This window comes from Oncorhynchus masou, chromosome 28, assembly GCF_036934945.1.
Source record: "Oncorhynchus masou masou isolate Uvic2021 chromosome 28, UVic_Omas_1.1, whole genome shotgun sequence".
Classification (NCBI taxonomy): domain Eukaryota; kingdom Metazoa; phylum Chordata; class Actinopteri; order Salmoniformes; family Salmonidae; genus Oncorhynchus; species Oncorhynchus masou.
This window is the reverse complement of record NC_088239.1, coordinates 47,039,197-47,056,382: the sequence shown is the minus strand read 5'-3', so window position 1 is coordinate 47,056,382 and position 17,186 is coordinate 47,039,197. Positions and strand designations below refer to the sequence as shown.

At 42.4% G+C, this 17,186-nt stretch overlaps 1 protein-coding gene across 3 annotated transcripts in view; it reads left to right on the top strand.

Annotated features, from left to right (window-relative positions):
• Window positions 1–17,186, top strand: part of LOC135517706 (M-phase phosphoprotein 9-like) — a 28,610-nt gene extending 11,424 nt beyond the window's left edge. For 2 of the 3 annotated variants that reach the window (XM_064942241.1, XM_064942242.1), the window contains exons 9-23: window positions 1,065–1,543; window positions 2,267–2,416; window positions 2,501–2,588; window positions 2,706–2,921; window positions 3,230–3,277; window positions 3,391–3,455; window positions 5,015–5,116; window positions 5,313–5,537; window positions 5,653–5,828; window positions 6,295–6,597; window positions 6,680–6,800; window positions 6,993–7,066; window positions 10,450–10,643; window positions 12,945–13,013; window positions 15,387–17,186. In XM_064942241.1, coding sequence (XP_064798313.1) covers window positions 1,065–1,543; window positions 2,267–2,416; window positions 2,501–2,588; window positions 2,706–2,921; window positions 3,230–3,277; window positions 3,391–3,455; window positions 5,015–5,116; window positions 5,313–5,537; window positions 5,653–5,828; window positions 6,295–6,597; window positions 6,680–6,800; window positions 6,993–7,066; window positions 10,450–10,643; window positions 12,945–13,013; window positions 15,387–15,488 — 2,412 coding nt within the window. In that variant the 3' untranslated portion in view covers window positions 15,489–17,186. The remainder of the gene's footprint in view (window positions 1–1,064; window positions 1,544–2,266; window positions 2,417–2,500; window positions 2,589–2,705; window positions 2,922–3,229; window positions 3,278–3,390; window positions 3,456–5,014; window positions 5,117–5,312; window positions 5,538–5,652; window positions 5,829–6,294; window positions 6,598–6,679; window positions 6,801–6,992; window positions 7,067–10,449; window positions 10,644–12,944; window positions 13,014–15,386) is intronic. The other variant, XM_064942243.1, reaches the window with a different exon arrangement.

Sequence of the window (17,186 nt, the reverse complement as noted above, 5' to 3'; positions counted from 1 at the left end):
CTTTGTGAAGGACGCATGAATCAAGCCACGTACAAGGTTGTCCTGGAAGAAAACTTGCTTCCTTCTGCTTTGACAATGTTCCCCAACTCTGAGGATTGTTTTTTTCCAGCAGGACAATGCTCCATGCCACACAGCCAGGTCAATCAAGGTGTGGATGGAGGATCACCAGGTCATGACCAGCCCAATCTCCAGACCTGAACCCCATTGAAAACCTCTGGAATGTGATCAAGAGGAAGATTGATGGTCACAAGCCATCAAACTAAGCCGAGCTGCTTGAATTTTTGCGCCAGCAGTGGCATAAAGTCACCCAACATCAATGTGAAAGACTGGTGGAGAGAATGCCAAGACGCATGAAAGCTGTGATTGAAAATCAGGGTTATTCCTCCAGATATTGATTTCTGAATTCTTCCTAAGTTAAAACATTAGTATTGTGTTGTCTAAAAATGAATATGAATTTATTTTATTTGCATTCTTCGAGGCCTGCATCTTTTTTGTTATTTTGACCAGTTGTCATTTTCTGCAAAGAAATGCTCTTATTGACAATATTTTTATTTGGAATTTGGGAGAAATGTTGTCAGTAGTTTAGTTTATAGAATAAAACAAAAATGTTAATTTTACCCAAACACATACCTATAAATAGTAAAACCAGAAAAACTCATAATTTTGCAGTGGTCTTTTACATTTTTTCCAGAATTGTATAATTATTGTTTTTTTTGTTTTACAAAACAATTTAGTTAACAGGGATCTTGATCCAGGAGTAGATTTGAATGTCTCTTCTGTACCCAAGAAGCTTGATCTTGACATTTAGTAAACCAAATTCATAGCTGGAGCCCTGAGCTGGATATAATTAATTTGACATATCTTACTTTTCTTAAAGTTATACTTGCAGTTATAAGCAGTGGCGTAGCACGTGCCCTGGCAGCCCCCACGAGGCGGGGGTGTCCCCAACCCACAGTATTGAAAATCATACTGTCGGTATTTCAAAATACCCCGGTATACAATAGAAACAATAAATCGTCTAACACACACACACACACCTGCTCTAACCCTTCTCTTTGTTCTAGGTGTTAACTCTAGATCCCACTATTCAGCTCCGTCAATCAGATCGAACCTCCGGCTTCACCTCGCCCTCCCACTTCAGCAGCCCCTCCTACCCCACCCAGCCGCAGCTCTACCCCCGCGTTGACACCCCCATCAGCCCAGATAGCATGGCCGAGGGCAGTGCCAACCCCGGGGACACAGACTGCGCCTCCAACGCCTCCAGCCTCTCCGCCGTTGCACCTACCCTAGCCAGAGTGGCCTCTCCTCGGATAAAACCAGCCCCGTCTCCCCCCTCTACCTCCAAGCCCTTGATGCTCCCCAGCAGCCAGCAACGCAAGGCCTTAGTCACTCAGGCCAGCGAGGAGGAGGGGAGTCACACACACACCAGCACCCTGAAGCAACTGGCTGTGTCTGGGAGGCAGACGCACTCTCACACACACTCCCGGAGCGGCCCCCGTATGGAGAAAGCGGCGTCACTGGAAGACCCTGTGATCGTCTCTCTGTGAGTGGCCAGAGGGCTGGTTATGTTTTTATATATTGGGTCACACAGGGGCGTCATGCAGTCCACACATCTGAGGGGCACAAAGTCCCTGAGGATAGCTGAGAGGTCGACAAGTTGTATTTTTCATAAATTTGAAATAATTTTTGTTCTGCAATCAAGAGCCATAATTATACTTAATTCTACGTAAAAAAAATGTTTCGTTTTCTGCATATCTAAGCATACTTCTTGAGCTGTGTGTATCCTGACTGGTGGTTATTTTTTATGACTAAAATCTGGGTAAAAGATTGAAAGGAGTGTCTTTTTCAGTACATTTAGTAATTGCTTGCTTTTCTAAAGTCTACCAATCTTGCCAGCAGGCATGCTAGCTAAGATAGAGTAGCTAGCTTGTCAAACTAACTTGATTGCCTGAAATGGCTTCTTGGCAGCTGGTGATGTGATTGGGAACCTATCTGGGCTAGCTAAAGCCAACTTCATAAAATTGCTATATATTACTGTAAACCACTGTAGACCACTGTAGTATTACATAGAACCAACAAATTAAACCCTTTTTTTAAATTCTGGGAAATCAGAGGGGGCACATGGGCCCCCTATGGGCATGACACCTCTGGGGCCACACTAATATTATTTAGGGCATACATCAGAGGAACAAGTAGTAGAATAACTAAGGTAATTGACACATACTGAGTACTAATAACTACTTTCTATTCTCCCCTCTTTCTCCAGGTTGAGAGAGAAGCTGAGGGAGAAACACACTCGTCATGTAGCTGATCTGAAGGCTTACTACGAGGCAGAGATCAAAGCCCTCCGGGACAAACTGGACCTGAGAGACTTGCCTCACGACCTGGAGCAGAGCAACCACACACTCAGACAGAGGTAGTGGTGGAGAGTGTGGGTGGGTGTGTTTGGGGGAAGGTTGGTGTGTGTGTGAGATCTAAGTCGTAGATGTTATATTACCAGGTGTGCTCAGCTAGAGCGAGCTCTATCTGAAGCAAGCGGCCGTATCCAGGAGCTGGAGAACAAGAACACCATCCTAGAGAAACAACTGGTAGGATACTGTTATACCCTTAGAGGTGTGTGTGTGTGTGTGTGTGTGTGTGTGTGTGTGTGTGTGTGTGTGTGTGTGTGTGTGTGTGTGTGTGACGGGCTCTGCTGTCTCTTTCAGGCTGACTGGCCAGAGCGCTACGACACAGCCTGCTCCACGGCAACGTCCCTGCAGCAGCGATTGGACGAAAGCAGGCAGTCAGGCAGGGAGAAGGACTCCTCGGCCGGCCGCCTCAGGACCCGGGTCCGGCAGCTAGAGGAGGCTTTGGAGAATGCCTGCAGAGAAACGCAAGATAAGGAGGCCAGGAGGGAGAGGGAGTACAAGATGCTGCAAGACGTGAGTTCTGACGTTATACCAGACTAGCTAAGTAAACCAACTGAAATCTCTGGTCTCTGACCCTCTGGGAAAGACTACTTTCTAGGTGTTGTAGTTTGGGAGATGTCCTACAGAACATCTGGAGAACATTACCTCTACGTCTCTTACACCAGTCTCTTATTTGAGCAGCTATTTCAGTACCCGCTGGATGTGTGCAAGGGACCTTGTAATAAGCTATTTGGTTTAAGGTTTAAAGGTTTAATAGACACACTCCGGTGTGTGTGTGTGGTCATGATGACTCAGGGGTTGTGTGTTTTTGGTCTCCCTAGCTTCTGGGAGAGTATGACTCTCTGAAGAAAGACCACGGGGGGGTTAAGGTAACAGAACTATTCTATTAGTATAATCTATTGTCCTTTTCGGTGTTATTCCACCTCAAGAATAACAGGTGACACGTTGTTCTGGTTCTAATCTTTTTGTTCTCTATCAACAGGACAACCTGGTGTCTACAGAGAACAAGCTGTTTGATGCCAACGAGCAGGTTTCTGAACTAAAAAGGTAACATCAAGCATCCAACACCAAGACCTGAAAACCAACATCAACAAGGTAGATATGCTGGATAAATCATAACTAGACCTGGGTTAAAAAAATAGCCCTATTTGAGTATTTTCAAATAACGTGGTCGAAAATCTAGTTCTATTTGAAGGTGTTTTCAAATTCAAGCGTCTTGTGTATTTGAGTATTTTCAAATAGATGCCAATACTTTCCAAGTGTATTTCCAAACACATTCCAATATTCAGCTACTTTTATTTTCAAAGAGAAAATGTGAAGATATTTACTTTGAAATGTTTTGTCATGATCAGACCTGGGTTCAAATACTATTTTGGGTATTTCAATTACTTTCAGAGTCATGTAATTTGTCCGAATCGGACATCCAGTTGTTGAGTGTTTTTGACACCCCCAGTGTTACCAGAGTGACCACATTTTTTGGGGTGATTTTATATTTAGAATTGTCAGAACATCCACAAACAGGACAGACACAACAAACACAGTCAACACCACACAAGGAGCTCCAGCCCATGATTTAAAAAAAGAAAAAAGAAAATATAATTGAATGTACAGATTTGGTCAAGCCTCCTACCCATCTCCCACCAGCAGCCCGTAGCCATCCTCTCAAATAGCAAAGACGGTCAAAAGGAGGAACAGGAGGAGGAGAAAGGCCGTATCCACAATGTACATCAGAGTAGGAAATGTGTCGTAAGTGCAGCGAATAGAGACTTCACTCCTACTCTTATTGCTCAAAATCAAAGCTATGCATGAAGCCTCTTTAGTCTTAAGTTCCAGTTCCACCTAGTCGACAGATATTTAGGAGAGCTCATAAGCTGTCTTAACCTGTTAAGTTACCAGAAAGGGTTTTTAACAATGGAGAAATGCAGTGAGTCAGTGGTTCCCGTGCCACAAGCAATTGCTTTGGTGGTGTTAAAATGTTTTGATATTTTTATATGATCACTCCATAAATAATCTGGACCTACATGCAACAGTATCTCTTGCGCTTTTGAAAATGATTTCACGTGTGGCCTATATTTTATATGACATGCCTAAATACTTAGAACCACGAGGCTAATAAATAAACATGTTTTTCTTTTTGATTATTGAATTACCTACAGTGCCTTCAGAAAGTATTCAAACCCCTTGACTTAATTCCACAGTTTGTTGTTACAGCCTGAGATTTAAAAGGATTTAATAGATTTTCTTTGCACAGCCGTCTACAGATGATAACCCTGTGTGACAGTCAATAAAATGATCCTAAAACCTCTGAGCTGGGAGCTTTTGTTGTCGTCTTAAAACAGCTTTTAACATGATTCCTTGGACGTTTTCCCTGATGTTTTGTGGATACGGGCCAAGAGTGACAGATTGAAGAATCCCTTTTGACTGAGAGAGGAGTTATTTTCTTTTGGTGTGACTATCTATTTTGGCAAACAAAGAATAGATGTATCATGTGCCAGTTTTTCTTTCTTCATCAGTGTGTTTTGTCCCAGCACCGGTGGCGATCCTGTATTTGACATGTCTCGATCACCCACACTCTCTTTCCTGTAAATGTCTGTGGCCCGCCTCAGGGTGGTCTGTAAGCTGGAGAGCCAGGTGAATCAGCTGGAGCATGAGAACCAGGCCAGGAGTCGCCAGGCTGTCCACAACCACACACAGCCTTCTGGAGCTGGGTACGGTCTCCTCTCCTCCACGTATGCATACATGTTGTGCTTCTGTTAGGTCCCAAAGCAGGTCTGACCTATAGCCGTTATTATTATTATTAACCCTCTCCTGTCTCTCTGTCTGACTCTAGCTGTTGTCACTGTTGTTAACCCTCTCCTGTCTGTTTGTCTGACTGTAGCTGTTGTTACTGTTATCCCTCTCCAGTCTGTACCACCATCCGGACCTGTTGCTTTCGCCCAGCAAACACCCTTGGCAACCAGAATCCACCTATAGAATTTCTCCTTGCCCTCAAACTGACCAATCACACAGCACCAGGAAGTCTCCCAGTCCTCAAACTGACCAATCGCAGAGTTACAGGAAGTCTCCTTGCCCTCAAACTGACCAATCAGGCAGCTCGGGCCACTTTACAGACCACACTGGCAGCAGGAGGTATGGTTGCAGTGTTAACTTTGGAATACCTCCTCTTAATCCCCTTTCCCCTTGATTTAACCCTGATTAAAAATCGGACCAGTTTAACTCACCCGGGTCCTGTTTTGTCCTGTAGGTGTTTGTCCCCTCCAGAGCGTGAGCAGGAAAGGGGTGAGGTTGTGAGGGAGACTCGGGGGCCTCTGACCCCACTGATGAGGGCCCTGATAGAGCTGGATGAGAACAGAACCACTGAGGACCGGGCCCCCTGTAAGACCAGCCACAGTACCTCTGACTCACTCTCACTGGCCTCCAGTAAGACACACTCCTCATCCCACAGTAGGCCCTCCGCTTACTCACCAACTCATTCTCTTCACTCCATCCTCAGCACAGTGCTAGAACAGTATAGCATAACTCAGTCATTTGCTCCAGTCATAAAGTTGGAGGTTGTATTCTCCCCTCAGCCTTTTGGATATGTTTTTTTTTTAGTTAATCTGAAACCAGCATTTTAAGCTTTTCTGTCTCGTGAAAATTTAGTGATTTTTGCAAACTAACATGATCTTGTCAGTTCTAAGAAAGTTCTCTAAAAGCTAGAGGACGTGTTTGATTCTCTAGTCTACTCTGAAGTCTTTTGATTGTTAGTCTGTTTTTGAGCTATATACTTTAACTTATGTGATGATGCTGTGCTGTGGTGGTGTTTGTTGAGATGCAAGACAGATTTCCCCAAAGGGGACACGATTATTATTAACTAGCTGTCTCTATGTATCTGTCTGTGTTGCAGGGCTGGGTAGCCGGAGGCCTACTGTTGGCTTCGTAGAGAGAAACCACAGAGAACCACCAACACAGGACAGGGGCGAGACTGGACAGGAGAGTGGTGCGTCCGGATCTGAAAGAGGCATGGTCTGTCTGAATGGAGGCAGGGATGGACCTCCCCAGGGTGTGGCTTCTCCTGGAAGGGCTGCGTCTGGGACATTCAGGGGAGTGTGTCTGCTGAGAGCCCAGAGAAGTCTGTCTCCAGAAGGCCACAGGTCCTCCTCTCTGCCCCCCCGCGCCCAGAGGGCCACCTTCCCCCCTACCACACCCAGTGCGTCATGTCATTTTCACTGCTATTTCTTTGTGTAGTTCATTGTGTAGGGTTATTGAACTTATCTAGTGTTATGTTCTAGCTAAGAGAGAGACCCTGATGACGCCTCAGTCGGCTAAATCCAGCCCCAAACGCTGTCCTACAGAGAACTACTCCACTGCCTTTGGCAACCCACCACCACGACAACAGCAGCTACACAACAGGTACGAGGTTAAGTACCCTTGGACGACAGGACCGGTCCTAAGCTGAATCTGTGCACCCTTGATTTGTTTTCATCCTGTTCATTACAGGTGTGTCTTTTTTAGCTATTGTGTCTCATTATTCCTGACACATTTTCCCTACTGTGTTTGATGTGTTTTAGCCTCAGAGTTAAGGTTTGTGATTGTCCGTTTCAGGTTTGACGTGGCATCAGACCAGAGACACCACTCCTTCCACAACTCCAGCCCCAGGAAGAGACTGTTTTCAGAAGGTAAAAGAAACAATGTTGTTTTACACTCTTGACACCTGGTTAGTGTGTTCAGTGGAATACAGTGGCTTGCGAAAGTATTCACCCCCTTGGCTTTTTTCCTATTTTGTTGCTTTACAACCTGGAATAAGAATAGATTTTTTTTGGGGGGGGGTATCGTTTGATTTACACAACATCCCTACCGCTTTGAAGATGCAAAATATTTTTGTGTGAAACAAACAAGAAATAACTTGAGCATGCATAACTATTCACCCCCCCCCCAAAGTCAATACTTTGTAGAGCCACCTTTTGCAGCAGTAAGTCTCTTGGGGTATGTCTCTATAAGCTTGGCACATCTAGCCACTGAGATTCTTGCCCATTCTTCAAGGCAAAACTGCTCCAGCTCCTTCAAATTGGATGGGTTCCGCTAGTGTACAGCGATCTTTAAGTCATACTACAAATTCTCAGTTGAATTGAGGTCTGGGCTTTGACTAGGCCATTCCAAGACATTTAAATTAGAGGTAGACTGATTATGATTTTCAACACCGAAACCAATTATTGGAGGACCAAAAAAAAGCCGATACCGATTAATCGGCTGATTTGTTTCTTATTTATTGTAATTTTGTATATTTTTTATATATATATATATATATATATATTTGTAATAATGGCAATTACAACAATACCAAATGAACACTTATTTTAACTTAATATAATACATAAATAAAAATCTATTTATTCTCAAATAAATAATGAAACCTGTTCAATTGGGTTTAAATAATGCAAAAACACAGTGTTGGAGAAGCAAGAAAGTGCAATATGTGCCATGTAAAAAAGCTAAAGTTTACATTTACATTTTACATTTAAGTCATTTAGCAGACGCTCTTATCCAGAGCGACTTACAAATAAGTTCCTTGCTCGGAACATGAGAACATATGAACGCTGGTGGTTCCTTTTAACATTAGTGTTCAATATTCCCAGTTAAGAAGTTTTAGGTTGTAGTTATTATAGGACTATTTCTCTCTCTACCATTTGTTTCATATACCTTTGACTATTGGATGTTCTTATAGGCACTATAGTATTGCCAGCCTAATCTCGGGAGTTGATAATAGGCTTGAGGTCATAAACAGCGCTGTGCATCCCAGCATTGCTAAGAGCTGCTGTTTGAATGAATGCTTACGAGCCTGTTGCTGCCTACCACCACTCAGTTAGACTGCTCTATCTAATCATAGACTTAATTATAATAAACACAGACATACGAGCCTTAGTTTCCAGATTTTACCATATTAATTACCTATCATTTCGAAAACAAAACTTTTATTCTTTCAGTGAAATACGGAACCGTTTTGTATTTTATCGAACGGGTGGCATCCATAAGTCTAAATGTTGCTGTTACATTGTACAACCTTCAATGTTATGTCATAATTATGTAAAATTCTGGCAAATTAATTACGGTCTTTTTTATTATTTTTTAAATTATTATTTTACCTTTATTTAACCAGGCAAGTCTGTTAAGAACAAATTCTTATGTTCAATGACGGCCAAGGAACAGTGGGTTAACTGCCTGTTCAGGGGCAGAACGACAGATTTGTACCTTGTCAGCTCGGGGATTTGAACTTGCAACCTTCCGGTTACTAGCCCAACGCTCTAACCACTAGGCTACCCTGCCTTGTTCGGAAGAAATAGTCTTCACACAGTTCACAACGAGCCAGGCGGCCCAAACTGCTGCATATACCCTGACTCTGCTTGCATAGAGCGCCAGAGAAGCAACACAATTTCCCTAGTTAATATTGCCTGCTAACGTGAATTTCTTTTAACTAAATATGCAGGTTTAAAAAAAAAATGCTTGTCTATTGATTTTAAGAAAGGCGTTGATGATTATGGTTAGGTCCATTGGTGCAACTACAGAGCTTTTTTCGCGAATGCGTTTGTTAAATAATCACCCGTTTGGCAAAGTAGGCTGTGATTTGATGATAAATTAAAAGGCACCACATTTGATTATTTGCAATGCAGGACAAGCTACTTAAACTAGTAATATTATCAATCATGTGTAGTTAACTAGTGATTATGTTAAGATTGTTTTTTTATAAGATACATTTAATGCTAGCTAGCAACTTACCTTGGTTCCTTGCTGCACTGACGTAACAGGTGGTCAGCCTCCTCGTGGAGTGCAATGTAATCGGCGTCCACAAATGCTGATTACCGATTGTTATGAAAACTTGAAATCGGCCGACCTCTAATTTAAATGTTTCCCCTTAAACCACTCAAATGTTGTTTTAGCAGTATGCTTAGGGTCATTGTCCTGCTGGAAGATGAACCTCTTGAAGACTGAAACAGGTTTCCCTCAATAATTTCCCTGTATTTAGCGCCATCCATCATTCCTTCAATTCTGAACAGTTTCTCAGTCCCTGACGATGAAAAGCATCCCCACAGCATGATGCTGCCACCACCATGCTTCACTGTGGGGATGATATTCTCGGGGTGGTGATAGGTGTTGGGTTTGCACCAGACATAGTTTTCCTTGATGGCCAAAAAGCTCAATTTTAGTCTCATCTGACCAGAGTACCTTCTTCCATATGTTTGGGAAGTCTCCCTCATGCCTTTTGGCGAACACCAAACGTGTTTGCTTATTTTTTTCTTTAAGCAAGGGATTTTTCCGGTCTACTCTTCCGTAAAGCCCAGCTCTGTGGAGTGTAAGGCTTAAAGTGGTTCTATGGACAGATACTCCAATCTTCGCTGTGAAGCTTTGCAGCTCCTTCAGTGTTATCTTTTGTCTCTTTCTTGCCTCTCTGATTAATGCCCTCCTTGCCTGGTCTGTAAGTTTTTTTTGGTGGGTAGCCCTCTTGGCAGGTTTGTTGTGGTGCCATATTCTTTCCATTTTTGAATAATGCATTTAATGGTGCTCCGTGGGATGTTCAAAGTTTCTGATATTTTTTATAATCCAACCCTGATCTGTACTTCTCCACAACTTTGTCCCTGACCTGTTTGGAGAGCTCCTTGGTCTTCATGGTGCCTCTTGCTTGGTGGTGCCCCTTGCTTAGTTGTGTTGCAGACTCTGGGGCCTTTCAGAACAGGCGTATATATACTGAGACCATGTGACAGATCATGTGACACTTAGATTGCACACAGGTGGACTTTATTTAACTAATTATGTGACTTCTGAAGGTAATTGGTTGCACCAGATCTTATTTAAGGGCTTCATAGCAAAGGGGTGAATACATATGCATGCACCACTTTTCCGTTTTGTATTTTTTTTTGTATTTTTTTTTTTAAAACAATTTTTAAACTTAATTTCACTAATCCAAATAAAAATCAATTTAAATTACACGTTGTAATGCAACAAAATAGGAAAAATGCCAAGGGGGACACTACTACCGTCTTTCTCTCGTTCTCTCTCTCTCCTCCAGCCACCCAGCGGTCATCTGGTGGTTCAGTTGAGTCATCGGGCAGTGTTGAGCCCCAGGAGGGGGTGTGTGGGCTGGGCTGGGAGGAGCAGGGGGCTGGGGGGTTAGGCTCAGACCTCCAGGACCCCGGGACAGACCTCCACTCTCTGGCCGATGCTGAGAGGCTGTTTGACGAGCTCACTATGGAGAAACAACAGGTGAGACAGACTGTTACAAGGCTTTTGTTATTAATCTAGACCCTCACAATAGAGAGGACATTCTGCTCACTAGCGATGTACAATATCAACAAGACCAAGCATAAAATGCCTTTTTACCCATACCTAAACCCCTAGCCAGAGACAGCCCAGTAGATCTGTAAAGATTGCATGACCATAAGCAATGTAATGGAATTGGCCTACCAGACCATTATTAGCATATCATATCCATCCAAACCCTTTCAAATCTACTGGGAGTTCCAAGGGACTGGGGCTAAGAGTTGAGTTTGTGTTTTTATTGCACTGCTTTAAATCAAATCATATTTTATTGGTTGCATACACACATTTAGCATGACGTTACTGAATGCATTCAACTGAAATGTGTCTTCCCCATTTAACCCAACCCCTCTGTATCAGAGAGGTGCGGGGGGCTGCTGTAATCGACATACACGTCTTCGGCGCCCGGGGGAACAGTGGGTTAACTGCCAGCTTTTTACCTTTTCAGCTCAGGGATTCGATCCAGCAACCTGCAACCTTTCAGTTACTGGCCCAAAGCTCTAACCACTAGGCTACCTGCTGCCCTGTAGGTGTAGCGAAATGATTGTGTTCCTAGCTCCAACAGTGCAGTTATATCTAATAATTCACAACAATACACACATCTAAAAGTACAACTATGGAATAAAGAAATATATAATATTAGGACAATCAATGTCAGAGTCCAGAGTATAATTATGGTGCATTCGGAAAGTATTTAGACCCCTTGACTTATTCCACATTTTGTTATGTTACAGCCTTATTCTAAAATGTATTAAATTGTTTTTTTCCCTAATCAATATACACACAATACCTCATAATGACAAAGCAAAAACAGGTTTTTAGAAATGGTTGCGAGTTTATATTGAAAAAAAACAAACGGATAAACTTAAAAAACATAAGTATTCAGACCCTTTCCTCAGTACTTTGTGGAACACCTTTGGCAGTGATTGCAGCCGTCTTGGGTATGACGCGAAGTGCAAAGCTGTCGTCAAGGCAATGGGTGGCTACTTTGAAGAATCTCCAAATATAAAGTTTGTTGAACACTTCTTTGGTTACGACATGATTTCATGTGTTATTTCATAGTTTTGATGTCTTCACTATTGTTCTACAATGTAGAAAATAGTACAAATAAAGAGAAACCCTGGAATGAGTAGGTGTGTCAACGTTTTACTGGTACTGTATATATGTGTATGTGGTGGGATATATGGAGAGTATGTGGATAGAATATTTAGTATATCTTTAGGATAGTACAGTGTATAATTACAGCAATAGTTGAATAGGATTGATTTGACTAGAATACGATATGTACAAATGAAATGAGTAGGGGGCCGGCTAGTGATGGCTATTTAACAGTCTGATGGCCTTGAGATAGAAGCTGTTTTTCAATCTCTTGTGGATGGGGGCGTGCTCCCTCTGCTGTCTCCTGAAGTCCACAATCAGCTCCTGGGTTTGTTGAGCTTGATTGAGAGGTTATTTTCCTGGCACCAATCCACCAGGGCCCCCACCTCCTCCCTGTTGGCTGTCTCGACATTGTTGGTGATCAGGCCTACCACTGTTGTGACGTCTACAAACTTGATGATTGAGTTGGAGGCGTGCGTGGCGCAGCGGTCAAGGGTGAACAGGGAGTACAGGAGGGGACTGAGCACGCACCCTTGTGGGGCACCTGTGTTGAGGATCAGTGTAGTGGAGGTGTTGTTTCCTACCTTCACCACCCGGGGGCGGCCTGTCAGGAAGTCCAGGACCCTGTTGCACAGGGCGGGGTTCAGACACAGGGCCCCAAGCTTAATGATGAGCTTGGAGGGTACTATGGTGTTTGAAGGCTGAGCTGTAGTCGATGATGTAGTCCTATTTTATTGATGTCGTATATCTATCAATGACCGAGGCAGTCCTTTGACATCACACCTCACTAATCTCTATTGGATCTGTTCTACAGTATTACCTGGCTTTATGATTTTATAACCACTCCTCTCTCAATGTCTATTTATAGCTGGGTTCATATACCCCCCCCCCCCCCCTTCTTTCCTGTCCTACTCTGTCCTTTCCAGCTCTGTCCTGCCTCTCCTGCTCTGTTATGACTGAGGGGTGCTAACTCCTTTCTCCTTCCCTTTACCCTTCAGCAGCCTTAAGTATCCTCCCGCCTCTGCCTAGGACAACACGCACAGCGCGGCCTGCCTGCTTGGTTCATCTGATTTAATCTTAGTGCTGTGAAATTGTTGGTTAGTTTATATTTATTTATGTAATTAATTCATTTGGGTGTGTTTTGTGCAGATTGAGTCAGCGTTGAGCCGGATGCCTGGATCTGGTGGGAGGGTGAGCCTGCAGACCAGGTTAGATGAGGTAAGGTCACAGTCACACGCACCAAACCATGCAGGGCCTCGTTACATATTAGTGAGGCGTGATTGGGTCTAAATTAGGGCACTGATATAAAACTTTTGGCCGATATCCGATATGCCAAAAAAAGAAACGATACAGATATTTAAAATTGTAGCGGCCTTTTAAGCATTCTAGTACAGTTAAACAGTTGAAACACTGACAACAAAGTTATTTCGTTGGCATTTACGTATGTCCCCATTTCCAGTAAAACATAATCAAAACCTATTTATTTTACTTGCTGTGCTGTTTCGTTAATTTGTTCAGTCTCAACCAGGATTTTATCATACATGTCAAGCTGTGAAGTTTCAGCTCTGTCTGCCCGTGGCCTCTTCTGTCATGGCTCCTCTTCCTCGGTGCGCACTGTCACTCTGTCCGTTTTCATCTTGTCCGGGCTGTGTCTGTAACATTTCACGTAAACCCTGTTTTCTTGTCTGCATCGAAGTAGCGGTCCTAGTACCTAGCATCGAGCATGGTGGTGACACAGTAAAGATGCTCAGAGAGAATGCATGTTAAAGAAGTAGTGGTCCTTGTACCTAGTATCGAGCATGGTGGCGACACAGTAAAGAGGCTCAGAGAGAATGCCACCGAATCGCTTGTTCACAGCCTCTAGTAGAGTACTTTTCCAAGTTAACCCCACGGTCTGTGTCGGCAGTTTTGTTGAGCAGGCGTTTCAATGCCAGGACAGAGTGTATCACGTCTGCTGCAGACGCAGTTGATGAGCTTATTTCTCCATTCAGTTGTTAGAATGGCGCTAGGAGTGTGTTCACGTTTTCAAGATGTTCTCAAATGCCATTGAAATGGCAGCAGCGGTATGAGAACCAGCACATTCTTGAGCATGCTGTCAGACTCAGTATGCTCATGGGGCTGACATCGCTGGTCCAAATGTCAGTCGCGAAGCTAATAGCAGTAGTTCATAGATGTGCATTTCAACAATACTGTGTAACTCCGGTAGGGCAACATCCAAATAATAGCGCCTACTTGGTAGTGTGTACCGGGGCTCAAGGTGCTCGATCAGTCGGCGAAAGCCAACATCATCCATGACAGAGAACGGTTGATTGTCAAGGGCAATGAATTCCATTATCTTGACGTTAATGGATTTTGCCTTTTGAGTTGTCTCGCTGAAATTTTCTGACTGCTCGACTTGAACTTGAACTTTAGTTGTTGGAAGTGCGCGCTTAGTATTTTTCTGCTTTTGTTCTGTGTAGCGCTGTATTTTTCGTGGCGTCATTACGTCATCTACCTACAGTTGAAGTCGGAAGTTTACATACACTTAGGTTGGCGTCATTAAAACTCGTTTTTCAACCACTTCACACATTTCTTGTTAACAAACTATAGTTTTGGCAAGTTGGTTAGGACATCTACTTTGTGCATGACACAAGTCAATTTTCCAACAATTGTTTATAGACACTAAGTTGACTGTGCCTTTAAACAGCGTGGAAAAGTCCAGAAAATAGGCTAATTGACATAATTTGAGTCAAACTCAGTGCCTCTTTGCTTTACATCATGGGAAAATCAAAAGAAATCAGCCAAGACCTCAAAAACAAATTGTAGACCTCCGCAAGTCTGGTTCATTCTTGGGAGCAATTTCCAAATGCCTGTTGGTACCACGTTCATCTGTACAAACAATAGCACACAAGCATAAACACCATGTGACCACGCAGCTGTCATACCGCACAGGAAGGAGACGTGTTCAGTCTCCTAGAGATGAATGTACTTTCGTGCGTAAAGTGCATATCAATCCCAGAACAACAGCAAAGGACCTTCTGAAGATTCTGGAGGAAAAGGGTACAAAAGTATCTATATCCACAGTGAAATTAGTCCTATGTCGACGTAACCTGAAAGGCAGCTCAGCAATGAAAAAGCCACTGCTCCAAAACCACCATAAAAAAGCCAGACTATGGTTTGCAACTTCACATGGGGACAAAGATCGTACTTTTTGGAGAAATGTCCTCTGGTCTGGTGAAATAGAACTGAGTTTAAATGTAGTTGGCTAAGGTGTATGTAAACTTCCGACTTCATCTGTCTATATAGGTGTGCACGTCAGCTTTGACTTCGGTTTTTCCCATCGGCATTAAACTAGACATCAGGCCGACGCCGATGTTTGCAATTTTAGCTACTATCGTCCGATTCCGATATGCTTACTGATAGATTGTTCATCCCTAGACTCAATGTGATCTTTTCTTTTGTCATGAATGTGTTTGTTTGATGAAATGGACTCGTGTGAGGTAATTGAATAGTATAGATGGGGATATTACTTTAAAACAAAGATCTTTTGTGTACCCTATGTGTGAATGTTTATGCTATTCCAACCAAATGACTGTTTCCCCTACTCCTCAGGTGGCCTTAGAGAAGCGTCTAGAGAGCGTAAACCGTGACCTGGGTTCCATCCGCATGACCCTGAAGAGGTTCCACGTTCTACGCTCCTCTGCCAACATATAGCAATGTTTTTATTAGATGACGTCATAGGTAGGGTCTAGGGCTTTTCCTGGTCAGATCGCATGGTCAGGAAAAACTCCTGTTCCTAGTTATAGATGAATAAATATCACCGTTTTCTGTGATGTCGTTGGATAAAGAACCCTGATTGTTCTCTCTTAACTCGCCGGTTGGCATTTATTGAGATGACTCGAGCAGCTCTGCAGTGGTCACACTAGCTGGCACAGTCACAATGTCATAAAATCTGATTTAAAACCTTAACCATACTGCTCACCCTAATGCCTAACGTTAAAGGGACATTTCAACATTTTTCAACTTCGTATTCATTGTCTGCACTACCCCAACATCAACATATATGAAATGTATGCGTTTCTATGTTTTGTAGTGAAAAATATAGTGGAAGATAAGTGTTTCCGATGACGACATCGGTGTGCATCGTGGGACTTTAACCAATTGTGAGTAGGCGTTGCCTACCAATTGTCTACGAATTGGTTGATGATGTCATTGGAAACACATCTTCCTCTAGGTTTTTTAATACAAAACATAGAAATGTGCCATTTTCACATATGTTGATGTTGAGGTGGTGCTGGAGATGATGATTATGAAGTTGAATTTTTTTTTTTAAATGAAGACCAAAAAGCACATTTTTGTTTTCATACATTTGTATTATTTTACCAAATTTGACTTTGCAGCTGGCCCATCTAGCGGAAACCGTTCAGTTCTGCCTCCGGGGCAAAACTCATGACAATAAAGGTCAACCTGCTCTTAACTCTGTATCACAGATCACTTGTACATGACCCACAGTCTTTTTTACACATAAAACTCTGGGATATTTTTCTATATGTTTTGAAGAGCTCACAATTTTGAGGAGTATATTTTTAGAAATGCACAGATTTGTAAAGTCGTTTAATTTTTTAGACGTTATAAAGAGATAATATATGCTTTACTTTCCATATTCAGGTAAATTATGTCGATTTTTATTTGTTTCATTTTATTTTTATCAGCCATCTATGGATCAATATGAATGGCAGAACATCCTAATATCCAGCAGAGACATTTACCCATCTGGAATGGTCCACTGCCATCTCCGTCTAGGAATACATTTTTATGCATCGTTTTGATATGTTTTTATTCCTCGTACACTGCATAAAATTGTATTTATTACATTTAATTGTGTTCATTACAATGTTTATTCCTGGTGCATTAAAAATATAATAATCTTGATAGCCTACAACGTTCAATAAAAAAAATGTTTGCCCAAGCCGTTGTTTTTCCCAGTTCCATCATTACTTGAAAATCTTTTACAGAAACCTTGTATATTAGCAAATTTGAAGTTGCTTGCCTTTTTCCATTTTATATATATTTTATCTCCTTTGAACATTATTTTGTGTTAATTCTGTTGTGAAGGGAAGGATTACATCAGTACCTAACCCCCCTCTCTTCCTAGTATACTATGGACTTCCTGCAAAAATTGAAACCAGCACACATTTGAAATATTACACACAAGTACACTGCTCCACAAATGGACATTGCTTGAAGCAACGTCTTATTGTAATGCATGGAATTTCTACAGTATTTACACTGTTTCAGTTTTTTTGGCCATGTGGTGTTTTTTTGCAGTTGGCGATGAATGACTTGACATGAACTTCACTGGAACTAAAATGTACTGTTCTTTCAATAAATAACGCTTACTTTATTACAACA